Source organism: Aquarana catesbeiana, linkage group LG02, assembly GCF_042186555.1.
Source record: "Aquarana catesbeiana isolate 2022-GZ linkage group LG02, ASM4218655v1, whole genome shotgun sequence".
Lineage (NCBI taxonomy): Eukaryota > Metazoa > Chordata > Amphibia > Anura > Ranidae > Aquarana > Aquarana catesbeiana.
Genome location: NC_133325.1, coordinates 136,325,029 through 136,340,523, shown reverse-complemented (window position 1 = coordinate 136,340,523; position 15,495 = coordinate 136,325,029). Strand labels below are relative to the sequence as shown.

At 42.6% G+C, this 15,495-nt stretch overlaps 1 protein-coding gene across 2 annotated transcripts in view; it reads left to right on the top strand.

The window, feature by feature from the left end:
* The window catches only part of ATM (ATM serine/threonine kinase), a 283,336-nt gene that overhangs the window by 216,153 nt on the left and 51,688 nt on the right, over positions 1 to 15,495 (top strand). For both annotated transcript variants that reach the window (XM_073613497.1, XM_073613498.1), the window contains exons 49-52: positions 2,175 to 2,392; positions 7,658 to 7,865; positions 9,326 to 9,439; positions 12,238 to 12,393. In XM_073613497.1, coding sequence (XP_073469598.1) covers positions 2,175 to 2,392; positions 7,658 to 7,865; positions 9,326 to 9,439; positions 12,238 to 12,393 — 696 coding nt within the window. The remainder of the gene's footprint in view (positions 1 to 2,174; positions 2,393 to 7,657; positions 7,866 to 9,325; positions 9,440 to 12,237; positions 12,394 to 15,495) is intronic.

Sequence of the window (15,495 nt, the reverse complement as noted above, 5' to 3'; positions counted from 1 at the left end):
AACGCCTCAAAGATGCTGCTTGCAGGACTTTTTGTTAGCTCCTGCCAGCACACCACTCCAGTGTGAAAGCCCTTGGGCTATCACACTGGAGTGAGAGGAGAGGCTCTTTACAGGCACTTTGCAGGCCCTATTTTTAGCGCTATAGCACCTGTAAAGCGACTCAGTGTGAAAGCAGCTTAAGAACTGCACTTCAGTTCAGGAAGTCGATGCTGAACCTGGAGTGTGCATGAACCAAGATAGCTCTATCCTTTTGAAGAGAAAAACAGAGGAAGATATTTTATAGGTGCTATGATCTTTGTGAGAAATTATAAATATCAGGAAGTGTTACACTTACATATTACTTAGCATGCTTGCACATAAAAATATATACAATGAATATAAAAAGTCTACACACCCCTGTTAAAATGTCAGATTTCTGTGATGTAAAAAAATGAGATAAAGACAAATAATTTCAGAACTTTTTCCACCTTTAATGTGACCTATAAACTGTACAACTCAATTAAAAAACAAACTGAAATCTTTTAGGGGGGAGGGGGGGAGTAAAAATAAAAAATTGTGGTTGTGCACACAGTCTTACAAATGGGGATGTAGCTGTGTTCAGAATTAAGCAATCACATTCAAACTCATGTTAAGTAGGAGTCAGTACACACCTGACATCATTTAAAGTGCCTCTAATTAACCCCAAATAAAGTTCAGCTGTTCTAGTAGATCTTTCCTGACATTTTCTTAGTTGCATCCTACAGCAAAATTCATGGTCCGCATAGAGCTTCCAAAGCATCAGATGGATCATCAGAGATATCAGTCAGGAGAAGGGTACAAAAGAATTTCCAAGGCGTTAAATATACCATGGAACACAGTGAAGACAGTTATCATTAAGTGGAGAATATATGGCACAACAGTGACATTACCAAGAACTGGATATCCCTCCAAAATTGATGAAAAGACAAGAAGAAAACTGGTCAGGGAGGCTGCCAAGAGGCCTACAGCAACATTAAAGGAGCTGCAGGAATACCTGGCAAGTACTGGCTGTGTGGTACATATGACAACAATCTCCTGTATTCTTCATATGTCTGGGCTATGGGGTAGAGTGACAAGTCTTTTCTTATGAAGAAAAACATCCAAGCCTGGCTAAATTTTGCAAAAACACATCTGAAGTCTCCCAAAAGCATGTGGGAAAATGTTTTATGGTCTGATGAAACCAAGGTTAAACTTTTTGGCCAAGAGATGTTTACGCAAAAACAACACTGGACATCACCAAAAGAACACCATACCCACAGTGAAGCATGGTGGTGGCAACATCATGCTTTGGTGCCGTTTTTTGCACCAGGAACAGGGGCTTTAGTCAAGGTAGAGGGAATTATGAACAGTTCTAAATACCAGTCAATATTGGCACAAAACCTTCAGGCTTCTTGTAGAAAGCTGAACATGAAGAGAAACTTCATCTTTCTGAATGACAACAACCCAAATCATACATCCAAATCATCAAAGGAATGGCTTCACCAGAAGATGAGTAAAGTTTTGGAATGGCCCAGCCAGAGCCCAGACCTGAATCCGATTGAAAATATGTGGGGTGAGCTGAAGAGATCTGTGCACAGGAGATGCCCTTGCATTCTGACAGATTTGGAGTGTTTTCGCAAAGAAGAGTGGGCAAATATTGCAAAGTCAGGATGTACCATGCTTATTGACTCATACCCAAAGAGACTGAGTGCTGTAATAAAATCAAAAGGTGCTTCAACAAAGTATTAGCTTAAGGGTGTGCACACTTATGCAACCATTTTATTTTATTTCTACTTCCCTCCACCTAAAAGATTTCAGGTTGTTGTTCAACTGAGTATTGTACAATTTATAGGTCACATTAAAGGTGGAAAAAGTTCTGAAATAATTTATCTTTGTCTCATTTTTTTACATCACAGAAACCAGACATTTTAACAGGGGTGTAGACTTTTTAAATCCACTGTATCCGATGCTAGGTATTTCATTAAACTCTAATTATGGATTGGTGTCAAAAGTTCAAGATTTAAGGCTAGGCTTAGATCAGGAATGCAGTTAATTGAAATTCATAATTTCACCAGGCATGCATGGCTTGGTCCAAAAAAGCTTGCGCAAATATTTTATTTCTAAAATTAGATCACATTAGTTAAAACGCAGATCTAGTTTGTTTTTCCATTTTACAGGCTGTGGAAGTTGCAGAGGACTTCAGCAGTGGTAGCAGTGATGAGCTGCAGGAGGTACGGATGAAGGCATTCCTCTCACTAGCTCGTTTTTCAGATGCCCAATATCAAAGAATTGATAATTATATGAAGTCATCAGAGTTCGAAAACAAGCAGGCATTACTCGCAAAGGCCAAACAAGAGGTAGAACTAATGCGACAGCACAAGGTTCAGACTAACAGGTGAGTGTTTACTACTGTCTGACTTATATGGCTCTTTATTAAAAAAAAAAAAAAAAAAGTTTTTATTTTTGACAGGTGTTTCACATTATGAAAGCAGATGTGATTTTCACATTTTACATGCTTTTTATTCCAAGTGTTAATACTCGTGTTTTATACATATATACTTGCAGAAGCTCTTTCTGTAAATCAGGGAGTGTGGTCAGTATTGCTAGCCATACAGGGCAGGACAAATGTCAGCACCACCAAGCTGGACAAAAGTCAGTATAAAAATTGGCTGAGCTTGGTGGAATATTATCAGCTGGACAGTGACTGCATCCTTATTCAGATAGTTGCAGGTGCTGTGGCTACCTGAATACTATAGCCGGCAGTGCAGATACAGTGGGGACAGAAAGTATTCAGACCCCCTTAAATTATTCACTCTGTGTTATATTGCAGCCATTTGCTAAAATCATTTAAGTTCATTTTTTTCCTCATTAATGTACACATAGCACCCCATTTTAACAGAAAAAAACAGAATTGTTGACATTTTTGCAGATTTATTAAAAAAGAAAAACTGAAATATCACATGGTCCTATGTATTCAGACCCTTTGCTGTGCCACTCATATATTTAACTTAGGTGCTGTCCATTTCTTCTGATCATCCTTGAGATGGCTCTACACCTTCATTTGAGTCCAGCTGTGTTTGATTATACTGATTGGACTTGATTAGGAAAGTCACACACCTGTCTATATAAGACCTTACAGCTCACAATGCATGTCAGAGCCAATGAGAATCATGAGGTCAAAGGAACTGCCTGAAGAGCTCAGAGACAGAATTGTGGCAAGGCACAGATCTGACCAAGGTTACAAAAAAATTCTGCTGCACTTAAGGTTCCTAAGAGCACAGTGGCCTCCATAATCCTTAAATGGAAGACGTTTGGGACGACCAGAACCCTTCCTAGAGCTGGCCGCCCGGCTATCGGGGGGAGAAGAGCCTTGGTGAGAGAGGTAAAGAAGAACCCAAAGATCACTGTGGCTGAGCTCCAGAGATGCAGTCGGGAGATGGGAGAAAGTTGTAGAAAGTCAACCATCACTGCAGCCCTTCACCAGTCGGGGTTTTATGGCAGAGTGGCCTGACGGAAGCCTCTCCTCAGTGCAAGACACATGAAAGCCCGCATGGAGGTTGCTAAAAAAAAACACCTGAGGGACTTCAAGATGGTGAGAAATAAGATTCTCTGGTCTGATGAGACCAAGATAGAACTTTTTGGCCTTAATTCTAAGCGGTATGTGTGGAGAAAACCAGGCACTGCTCATCACCTGTCCAATACAGTTCCAACAGTGAAGCGTGGTGGTGGCAGCATCATGCTGTGGGGGTGTTTTTGAGCTGCAGGGACAGGACGACTAGTTGCAATCGAGGGAAAGATGAATGCGGCCAAGTACAGGGATATTCTGGACTAAAACCTTCTCCAGAGTGCTCAGAACCTCAGACTGGGCCGAAGGTTTACCTTCCAACAAGACAATGACCCTAAGCACACAGCTAAAATAACGAAGGAGTGGCTTCACAACAACTCTGTGACTGTTCTTGAATGGCCCAGCCAGAGCCCTGACTTAAACCCAATTGAGCATTTCTGGAGAGACCTAAAAATGGCTGTCCACCAATATTTACCATCCAACCTGACAACTGGAGAGGATCTGCAAGGAGGAATGGCAGAGGATCCCCAAATCCAGGTGTGAAAAACTTGTTGCATCTGTCCCAAAAAGACTCATGGCTGTATTAAATCAAGAGGGTGCTTCTACTAAATACTGAGCAAAGGGTCTGAATACTTAGGACCATGTAATATTTCAGTTTTTCTTTTGTAATAAATCTGCAAAAATGTCAACAATTCTGTGTTTTTCTGTCAATATGGGGTGCTGTGTGTACATTAATGAGGAAAAAATGAACTTAAATGATTTTAGCAAATGGCTGCAATATAACGAAGAGTGAAAAATTTAAGGGGGTCTGAATACGTTCCGTCTCCACTGTACCTGTAGCCATGCTGTTTAGCATGGGTAGAAGAAACATTTGCTTTTCTCTTATTTTGCCAATTGAGTATCTAGCAGTGTATGGCTAGCCTATCGCTGCTGATCAGTTGCTGAGATTACATGAGAAGTTATTAGACAATTAGTCCACAGACCCTTGAGCTTATGGACCCTTTCATGAAATTTCTTATTGTTCATCAACCCCCAAACATTTATTATATGAAAATAATTTTAATAAATACTACTAGTGCTAACAATAATAGTAAAATATTAATACAATTCTTGTAGTTCCTGTTGACACTTCCTCTTGGTATCAACAGCTGCTATTATGGTTATTACAATAGTAAAATATTAGTAAATGTGCAGCAATCAATTTTTTTTGCTCACTCTTATTGTTATGGGTGTTTGAGGTACATAAGTATGCTTAGTATGGGAAGTAAAAGCTTACATATATCCTTCCTGATAAGGGAAGGGTGGAAGGTCACAGATGCACAACAGAAAGAACACTGGTAAAACAGGCCAGTAACAACACACAGCTTATAGTAACCACTGAAACCTCCATTGCTGACAGCTAGCCAACCATGGGTAACATTATCCCACCTTCAGGACAAAGGACTTGACCCCAGTTGACCTTTTGTCATTTATCACTTCTGTCATTTATGACTTACCCTGTCTTACTTTGCATTGTCTCTCTGTGTGGAGGCAGCCATCATGTTAGAGGCAGAGTTCTCAATGCTAAAGCCTCTAGCAATTGAAGCACAGCAGTTACATCTCCAAATGTCCTGAAACTAGAAGTCAGAGGAACAGTACCTTAGATCTTGCGCTAGAGATATTCGGGCCATGTGCCTGTTGGCACAGTAATTTCTAGGTACCCTCACATACAAGAAAGAGCACTAATATTTTCAGTGAAAATTCCAGACAAAAAGTACATCTTTCAAGGTTCTAGTTAAGTACAAGGAATATATCTAGAGGCTCCCAAAACATAGCAAAAGGTTCACCTCTGCATTCAGGTCCACCCATCCACTAAGGGACACAGTGAATGAAAAAAACAAACAAATACAGTACCTGACCGCGAGATTGTGTTTCCAGCGTTATCCCATCTCGGTTCTCGGCAACAGGGTACTGTGCATGTCGTACTGGCTCGCTCATCGGGAAAGGAAAACTTTTTTTTCCTTTTGCGATGAGCGACAGGCAGTGCTGACAGCTGTCTGGTATAAATCATTAGGGGGAACCCTGCGCCAAATTTTAAATAAAAAACCGGCGTGGGTTCCCCCCAAGGGGCATACCAGGCCCTTAGGTCTGGTATGGATTTTAAGGGGAACCCCCTACGCCGAAAAATCGGCGTGGGGGTCCCCCCAAAATCCATACCAGACCCATACCCGAGCATGCAGCCCGGCCGGTCAGGAAAGGGGGTGAGGACGAGCGAGTGCCCCCCCCCCCCTGAACCATACCAGGCCTCATGCCCTCAACATGGGGGGGTGAGTGCTTTGGGGGAGGGGGGGCGCCCTGTGGGCCCCCCCCACCCCAGAGCACCTTGTCCCCATGTTGATGAGGACAAGGGCCTCTTCCTGACATCCCTGGCTATTGGTTGTCGGGGTCTGCGGGCGGAGGGCTTATCGGGATCCCCCTTTAATAAGGGGGCCCACAGATCCCGGCCCCCCACCCTATGTGAATGAGTATGGGGTACATGGTACCCCTACCCATTCACCTAGGGAAAAAAAATGTCAATAAAAAAGGACACTACACAGGTTTTAGTAATTTATTAGGCAGCTCCGGGGGTCTTCTTCCGACTTCGAGGGTCTTCTTCCGACTTCGGGGGTCTTCCGACTTCTCCGGCCTCTTCTCCCGGTGTCCGCTTCTTCTCTGGCCTCTTCTCCCGGTGTCCGGATCTTCTGCCGGGCTCCTCCGCTATCTTCTGCTCTCTTGCTAGCGGTGGCCCAGTCTTCGCTGTCTTCTTCCGATGTTGACACAACGCTGTCTCCCGCTGTTCTGCTGTGTGAGCAGTGCGCAATCACTTATATAGGCATTGGCGTGGTCACCGGGTGCTGTCACCCGGTGACCCCGCCCCGTATGATGTCACAGTCCCGGGTCATGATGGGACTGTGACATCATAAGGGGCGGGGTCACCGGGTGACAGCACCCGGTGACCACGCCCCATGCCTGTATAAGTGATCGCGCACCGCTCACACAGCATAACAGCGGGAGACAGCGTCGTGTCAACATCGGAAGAAGTGAAGACGGCGAAGACCGGGCCACCGCTAGCAAAAGAGCGGCAAAAGAGCAGAAGATAGCGGAGGAGCCCGGCAGAAGATCCGGACACCGGGAGAAGAGGCCAGAGAAGACGCGGACACCGGGAGAAGAGGCCGGAGAGAGCGGAGAAGTCGGAAGAAGACCCCCGGAGCTGCCTAATAAATTACTTTTAAAACCTGTGTAGTGTGTTTTTTTTTATTGACACTTTTTCCCTAGGTGAATGGGTAGGGGTACCATGTACCTCATACTCATTCACATAGGGTGGGAGCCCGGGATCTGGGGGCCCCCTTATTAAAGGGGCTCCCGGATTCCGATAAGCCCCCCGCCCGCAGACCCCGACAACCAATGGCCAGGGTTGTCGGGAAGAGGCCCTTGTCCTCATCAACATGGGGACAAGGTGCTTTGGGGTGGGGGTGCGGCAGGGCGCCCCCTCCCCCAAAGCACCCACCCCCATGTTGAGGGCATGCGGCCTGGTACGGCTCAGGAAGGGGGGGGCACTCGCCTGTCCCCACCCCCTTCCTGACCGACCGGCTGCGTGCTCGGATAAGGGTCTGGTATGGATCTTGGGGGGGGGGGGGGGCACGCCGTTTTTTCGGCGTAGGGGTTCCTCTTAAAATCCATACCAGACCGAAGGGCCTGGTATGCTCCTGGGGGGGGAACCCACGCCATTTTTTTATTAAAATTTGGAGTGGAGTTCCCCCTCAAGATTCATACCAAACAGTGCGAGTCGGCACCCTGTCGGGTTGCCATGGAGATGGCAAACTGCAGCCAAATGCGACCGCAGCTAATCGCGCTGTGCAAATGCAGCTGATCGCAGTGCCTGGAGTCTTGAACTCCACAGGAAAAAAAACATGCTTTTAACTGCGGCAGAATAGCCGTCCGTGTGAAAGGCGCCTTAATGAATACCAAGCTTATCTATTAACGCTCAATTTGCTTAACAATGTACAAAGTGGTCATTTTACTGCTTGTGTTGAAAACAACTGAATAATCCAGTGAAAATGTGATTTGCCTGGCCAGGTATACTGTGAAGGTTCAACGAGAGCTGGAGTTGGATGAATGTGAAATTGCTGCTTTGAAAGAAGACCGAATGCGTTTTCTGCGTACAGCTATAAAGAACTATATTAGCTGTCTGGTGTCCGGAGAGGAACACAACATGTGGATCTTCCGCCTCTGCTCTCTCTGGTTGGAGAATTCCCGGGTGCCTGAAGTTAACAACATCATGAAGGTTTTTTTTTCATCTAACATTCATAAAGTTAAAAATGTGCAGATATTGCTCGTGTACATTCTTTCTTCTGCCATGTCTCCACCAGGTTACATTTTTTAATATATTTTGGTGAGTTCCAAAATAAATTTAGGTTTGGATCTCAACCCCTTCCCATCCTCAGTCTGTAAATGAACTTTTGGCTGTATGCACAGGGCGGGAACGATAAAAAAAACTTTAATTTTTCACAAAACTCTTCCCATATGACTATATGTGTACTTACATATTTTGCAGGTTATTACATCCAAACGGCCTGAGACCGCTACCGGACGCTGCCATCTAGTATATAATAGAGCTGCCACTCCAGTGACATTCTGTAGTGTTCCCCATTGCTTCTCCCCTAGCAGCTGCATAACAGAAGTTAGCCATGGAGGGGAGAGGCAGAGTAGCTGGTCTAGCACAGGGAGTAAATAGACATTACGGGAAGGGGAGAGGGCTATATCATGCAAGGAGGGTGAGGGCTGTATTAGAACATTGAATCCCCCTGCATTAGTCAAACCTCACTTTTACTAACACCTCCTTGTCTCTACTAATGATCAGCGACCAAACGGTATGGGTCCAAATTATGTTTCACCTTGTCAGCTCTGCTTTGTTACTGAACAGCTCTGTGTCTGCTTTAAGGGGAAAAGAAAACCTTTTAAAAGGAGAAAGTTCAGTGTTTAAAGTGATTGTAAAGGCTTGTTTTTTTTCTCTGAAAATAACAAACATATTATACTTACCTGCTATGTGCAGTGGATTTGCACAGAGCAGCCCAGATCTTTCTCTTCTCGGGTCTCTCTTCGGCTCTCCTGGCCCCTCCCCCTGTTAAGTGCCCCCACGGCAAGCAGCTTGCTATGGGGGCACCTGAGCTCAGCCACAGCTCCCTGTGTCCATTCAGACACTGAAGCCCCAGTTCGGACCCCCCCCCCTCCTGATTGGCTGACTTTGATTGACAGCAGCAGGAGCCAATAGCGCCGCTGTGTCTCAGCCAATCAGGAGGGAGAGTCCCAGGCGGTGAGACACTCATGAGCATCGTTGGAGAGAGATGGGGCTCAGGTAAGTATTAGGGGGTGCTGGGACGGCTGCTGCACACAGAAGGCTTTTTATCCTAATGCATATAACGCATTAAGATAATAAACCTTCTGACTTTACAACCACGTTAATAAAGAAAAATAAATTATAGTTTTTTAAACTATACATTTTTGTATTACTTTTTTGTGCATTGTTTAACCCTCTGCTCACTCTTTTAACCATGCCCTACCTAATTCTAGCATTAAAAAAAACATCTTACACCTCACAATATAGTTCACTGTGTGCCATATATGTAAATAAGTAAATGATTGCATTTCTGCCTTCTTATTGATCATCTGTTTTACCCATCTTACAAATGTAATTTACTGCTACACAGATGTTTAGCTTATTATTTATGATCCTTTTCCACGTAGGAGGAGTCGAAAAAGATTCCTTCCCACAAGTTCCTCCCTCTAATGTACCAACTGGCTGCTCGCATGGGGACCAAGAACATGGGAAGACAGGAGTTTCATGAAGTGCTCAACAATGTAAATATCCAGGCTAAATCAGTGATGCATCTATGATAAGCCATTGCCTCAAATGATAATCTTGTATTTCCACCTTTCGATTTTTACAAAGGGAGAAAAAAAGTGTTACTTTAACACTCATTTAGTGTTCTTATGCTATGATTGTAGATTAAATAATATTTAACAGCTTGTATGAAACAGGTTAAATCTGCGATGTCTGTTAAACATATTTCATTATCTGGTTGGTAGTTTAAGTGGAACTTCAGTAGTTTTTTTAATTTTTCCATCTATTAAATCTTCTGCCCTTGTTGTTTTAACTTTGGATAGTAAAACATTTTTTCTCTTTCGTTCATCGATGGACACAGCGCCTCCTTAATCTTGACCATTGGGTTATATCTCCTCTGCAGGAGTAGGACTAGGCAGAACAAAAAACCTTGGCTACGCCCATGGGCTGTCCTCAGTCAGTATATAACCCCCTCCCTGCTCTAGGTATTCAGTTTATTTCTGTCTAGTCAGGAGTAAGGACTATTAAGGGTCAGGTTCCTCCTTTTCCTGTCACAGCGCATTCTACTCGGGCGCTTGGTACTTCTTGGGCCTTCCGTCATCAAGCGTCAATATCATAAGTTTGCGAGGCAGCTACTTGGTCGTCAGTGCATATTTTTACTAAATTCTATAAAGTAGATATTTTGGCATCTGCGGATGCTTCTTTTGGCCACAAGGTTTTGCAGGCTGCTGTTTAAGAGGGGGGGTTCCCTCATAAGGGGTGTTTTTTCTTTAAACATTTTTTGTTTCAGATGGGGCTCCTGTGACCCGGTTAAGGCTCCTGTGTCCTGGTTAGGGCTCTTGTGGTTAGCCTTGGGTTATTTTGCCCAGCCCTCATTTTTCTTTGGCACTGCTTTTGGATGTGCCAGTGGTCAAGGTTAAGGAGGTGCTGTGTCCGTCGATGAAAGAAAGAGAAAATGGGATTTTTGTACTCACCGTAAAATCCATTTCTCTGAGTTCATCGCCACAGCACCCACCCCTCTATGGAGTTTTTGATACTTCTATTACTGCTTGCTACTAAACTGAATACCTAGAGCAGGGAGGGGGTTATATACTAACTGAGGATGGCCCATGGGCGTAGCCAGGTGTTTTTTGTTCTGCCTAGTCTTACTCCTGCAGAGGCAATATAACTCAATGATCAAGATTAAGGAGGCGCTGTGTTTGTCGATGAACTCAGAGAAATGGATTTTACGGTGAGTACAAAAATCCCATTTTTTCTGTCACTAAATACCTTATACAGCCCACTTCCTGTTTCTTGTCTGGTAAAAAGCCTAGGCTTATGGCATCATGCACAGCTCTCTCTCTCACGCTCGTGAGAGTTTGCCAGGAAGGGAGGGGGGATGAGTCATAAGAGGGCCAATGAGAGCTGCAGAGCTGTAGGTGTGTGTCTGTGTAGATCCAGGAAGTGAATAGGAAGCAGCTTCAGCTACCCACAGTTAAAATGGATGCAGCCAGATTGAGTGGAGGGAGATTTCTGTAGCATATTTGGCAAATACATTCATTTTTTGTAGGACTAGCATACGTACCTGACTATTTCTTAATAATAGCATCCTGTATTTTTCTGCACAGCAGCACTTTACTGGGATAAGAAGGATTGCACTCTGAGCCAGTCTGAATCTACCACATTGCACAGAGCTGTCTAGTACTGTAACCTCCTGAGAAGAGAGAGCAGAGTGATGAACTCATCTGTGTGCTTCTGCTCATTCATTGTCCAGCCACAGGCTTGTTTAGATTCTAAACTAGGCTACGCAATTATTTTTCCAGCACACACTACCTGCATACCACATAGGAAAACCAGCCACATAGGGGACAAGGCACTTTGGCTAGTATTGAGGTTGGACTGCGGCAGAATTGCCGTCCAATGCAGTCCCACCACACCTGGTATAAATATACCATCAACGCCTTCAGAGAAGAATGAAGGCTGTTGAAGCTGCAACTCCATATTGCTATCCATTGTTTTAAAATGGTGTCTTAAGCATGCTCATATAGGAGTGATGGTCAAGTGTGTGCAAACTTTTGTCCATATAGTGTAGTATAACCTCATTATTTTATGAAAGTTCCCTCTTTGTAAAAAAATAAATACTTTCATGCTCCAATATCTGTAATCTGCAGAGAGTTGTGTTGAGATTTAGGGCCCTTTCACACTGAGGAGTTTTTCAAGGGCTTTTGCGTTAAAAAAAGAGCCTAGAAAGCTCATGAAAAATGCTTCCCTTTAAAATCAATGAATTTGTTCACACTGGGGCGCCACGCTTCCATTGCGGTGAAAAAAATCCTGCTTACAGCATCTTTGGAGCATGTTTGGGGAGTTTAAAAAAAAAAACCACACCTTCTCGTTGAAAGCTTTGTTTTTTCTGGAACTGGAATGCCTTGGAACTGACCGCACTGGTGTGAACTATGCCATTGGAAACCGTATAACCTACTATCTATGCGTTTTTGATGCAGAAAGAAAGCACTGGACTGCATGTGGTGTGAACTGGCCCTAAAGGTGATTAATATTTAAAAGAAAAAAAAGGTGATACCATTAGCACATATATTTAGATTACATAGTGGCCTACAATTGAAGTTTCTCTGGTGCGTTGTAAAAAGCAGTGATGTGCTGTTAGAAATTGGTTTTTATTAGTTTGACATCCCTAATTGAAAGCAGATACCTAATTGGATACTTTAGATTTATGGATTTGGTTACCTGTTGCACTGTATTGAGTTAAGCCCTCAGTTTTCTTTATATTTGTTGATAAATAGGGTGATGGTAACATATGCATTATTTTGTTCCTTACCAGCTGATCAGCAGAACCTCTTTGGATCACCCATACCATACGCTGTTCATTATCTTGGCTCTGGCAAACGCCAACAAAGATGACATGGTAATAAAATCGGACACCAAAAAGAGCCGCCTTACAAAAAATGTCCCAAAGAAGATTTCCCAGACTGATGAGGTAGTATTTTTATTTTCTGATTTATTCTAAGAAGGGTATAGGTTAAACATTATCAGTCTGTACTAAGGCTGCAGCTAACAGTTATTTCCAAAATTGATTAGTTAGTCGATTATTTTTTTGATTAATCGCTTATAATTTAGTTAATATGTAAAATTTAAAAAAAAATGTATTCTTGAAAAGCTATATGCCGTGGTAAATATAAAGAACCTGCTGTATGGTTGGCAAACAAAATATCGAATCTACTCTGAGAATAAGACAGAAGATATATAAATTTACTATTAGATGTTGAATCTGGTACATATCATCAGACTCAGTGATCACATTTTTTATTTACAGAATTTTTTTTTTTAAAAAAGACCTAAAATAATCCCTACCGTTTGGCATGACGCAAGGTGTCTGCTCTTCCACTGTTTGCCATTCGGTAGGGTAATTTCCGAACATTTTTCCACAAATTTCCAGAAATTTCTACAGCAAAAAGTTCCCAGTGATAGTCCGATACAGGGGTCGCCTCCCCCCCACCTGTATTATAATGGTCCTGACAATTATATCCTTAAGGCTGTGTTCACACCAGTGAGAAACACGCATCCAATTCGCATAGCAGGAAAATGTGATGAAGATAAGAAAGTTCCTGGATAGCCGCACTCTGAAGAAAAAACATCTTTATTAAAGAATATAAAAAATCCAAAATCCAATCACATGGGAAAAGACGTACAGAGTGAAAAATTACTAACGCGTTTCACATCGTTAGATGCTTACTCATAGCTGAAAAGGGACAAGAATAAAATGTGAATAAATAGGTAGAAGGGTGGAGTGGAAGTACTGATAGAGCAACCAATCAGCGCCTCACATTTTGATGCACACCCATACCATACAATTAAAACACTTAAAATCCCAATAGTAGAAAAACACCTGTAAATCGGGATGGGGAGGCATTGAGTCTAGCTCAAAAAAGATGTGAGGATATATACCAACATATATCTAATAAACAAGTATACCAAATACCAACACATCCCGTCATGGTGTAGACATACAGATGGAATAATAAAAGTAAAAAACACAGATAAAGAAAAAAAAACATACATACACAAATACATGAAAGGTACCTAAACAATATAAAGAAAATATATAAATATATGTAATGTATATGTACCAAGACCCTATATGGATAGAAACACAAACTATGCATATAATAGATATATAACCAAAAAGTATATCAAAACCCGACTATAAAGTCATAAACACAAATTATAGAATTGCTGGGTCATTATGAATGTTTTTCTTCAAGGTGTTGTAGTCTGTTACAAAAGTACACTATTATCCGAATAAGTATCAAACCTTAAATCCCATATTGTATGATATACCGAGATAAATGAAGTTTCATCTCTCGCTAATAGGACAATGTGACCGGCTCTCTATGGAGCCAGTTCACATGTCTCCGGGGAGGCTGCGGACTACACAGAAATGCTGTGCGTCTTTGCCTCCGTTTCAGGGCCGAATTCGGGCAAAGATTCGGCCCGATTCATCCCTGGAATGGAGAACAGGGACAGACATCATTGCTGTGTGATCCACGGCCGGTTTAGGTGTGAACCAAGCCTCATAGTTACATAGTAGGTGAGGTTGAAAAAAGACGCAAGTCCATCAAGTCCAACCTATGTGTGTGATTATGTGTCAGTATTACATTACATATCCCTGTATGTTGCGGTCATTCAGGTGATTATCTAATAGTTTCTTGAAGCTATCAATGCTCCCCGCTGAGACCACCGCCTGTGGAAGGGAATTCCACATCATAAATTTATTTTCACGAAAGGTGATTCTGGGAGTCTTATCCACAAATTCTTTAAGAATTTCATCATCAGTCAAGATGTGCCAATGTTTTTTCATTATTTTTTGAATTTCCTTGTATTGATTGTTGAATGTGGTGATAAGTCTCAGACGATGCGGCTCTGAGACCATTTCACCTTGAAATAAAAGGAGGTCTCTCTGGCTTTCTTTGGTTTGTTTGTAAGCTTCGTGTATATGTAAAAGATGGCCTCTCACCTCAGCGCAGGCACCCTTTCGTTATAGAGGGTCAAATGCACTTTCCCTTACGGGTCAAATAAAGATGGTTCACAGCAGATCCGAATCAGTCAGGTAGCAGAAAAAGGACGAGCATTAGGCAGCATAGGCAACTCCCCCAGCTGGCTGGCAGAGGTCTCGGGTGGTGAGGTGGACCGTCCATCTCACCACCCGAGACCTCTGCCAGCCAGCTGGGGGAGTTGCCTATGCTGCCTAATGCTCGTCCTTTTTCTGCTACCTGACTGATTCGGATCTGCTGTGAACCATCTTTATTTGACCCTCTATAACGAAAGGGTCCCTACGCTGAGGTGAGAGGCCATCTTTTAAATTGGTGGAGGGATCACACATTTCCACTGAGATTCCAGCATGATGTCACATCACTTATGATCGTTTGGATTTATTGTCTTATGAACTTTACATTGTTTTAACTTAGTGCTGCACCATCTGCTTTTTATTGTTTTTAGGGATTTGATTTTTGACCCTGGTGTCTAGCTGCTATTCATCATTTCTTTTACGTATTTGCGCTGATTTGTTTTTTCTTTCATTGTTTGTAAGCTTGTCTTACGGACTTTTTTGCTATAGCCTCTGGCTAAGAATCTTTGTTTGAGTTTAGAGGCCTCTTCTTCAAAAACTGTGGAATTAGAACAATTCTTATGAATATGGGCATACTGCCCCAGAGGAATGCCCTTAATTACATGCTAAGGATGAGCACTGTGCGTATAATAGGGCATAACTTGCTGTAAATTTGCAAAATAGGGCGGTTAGCAATTTGTATTTTCTGCATTTTTCTCGATATGGAGATCCAAAAAGGGGAGGCTTTGTTTATCCCACGTTAAAGCGAAAAACAAATTGAAGGAGATCACATTAAAGAAGAAGTAAACTTGGCTTTTTTTCCTTTTTTTTTTTTTTTTTTTGATATCTTCATAGAACAAAGACTTTTCATGCCTAGCACATTGTAACGTTATTAAAAAACACTTTGCAAGTACCTTTTTGTAGTTTTATAAATGTAATCCTCTTCCTGGAATCGGCTGCGCCATCTTTGGTGTT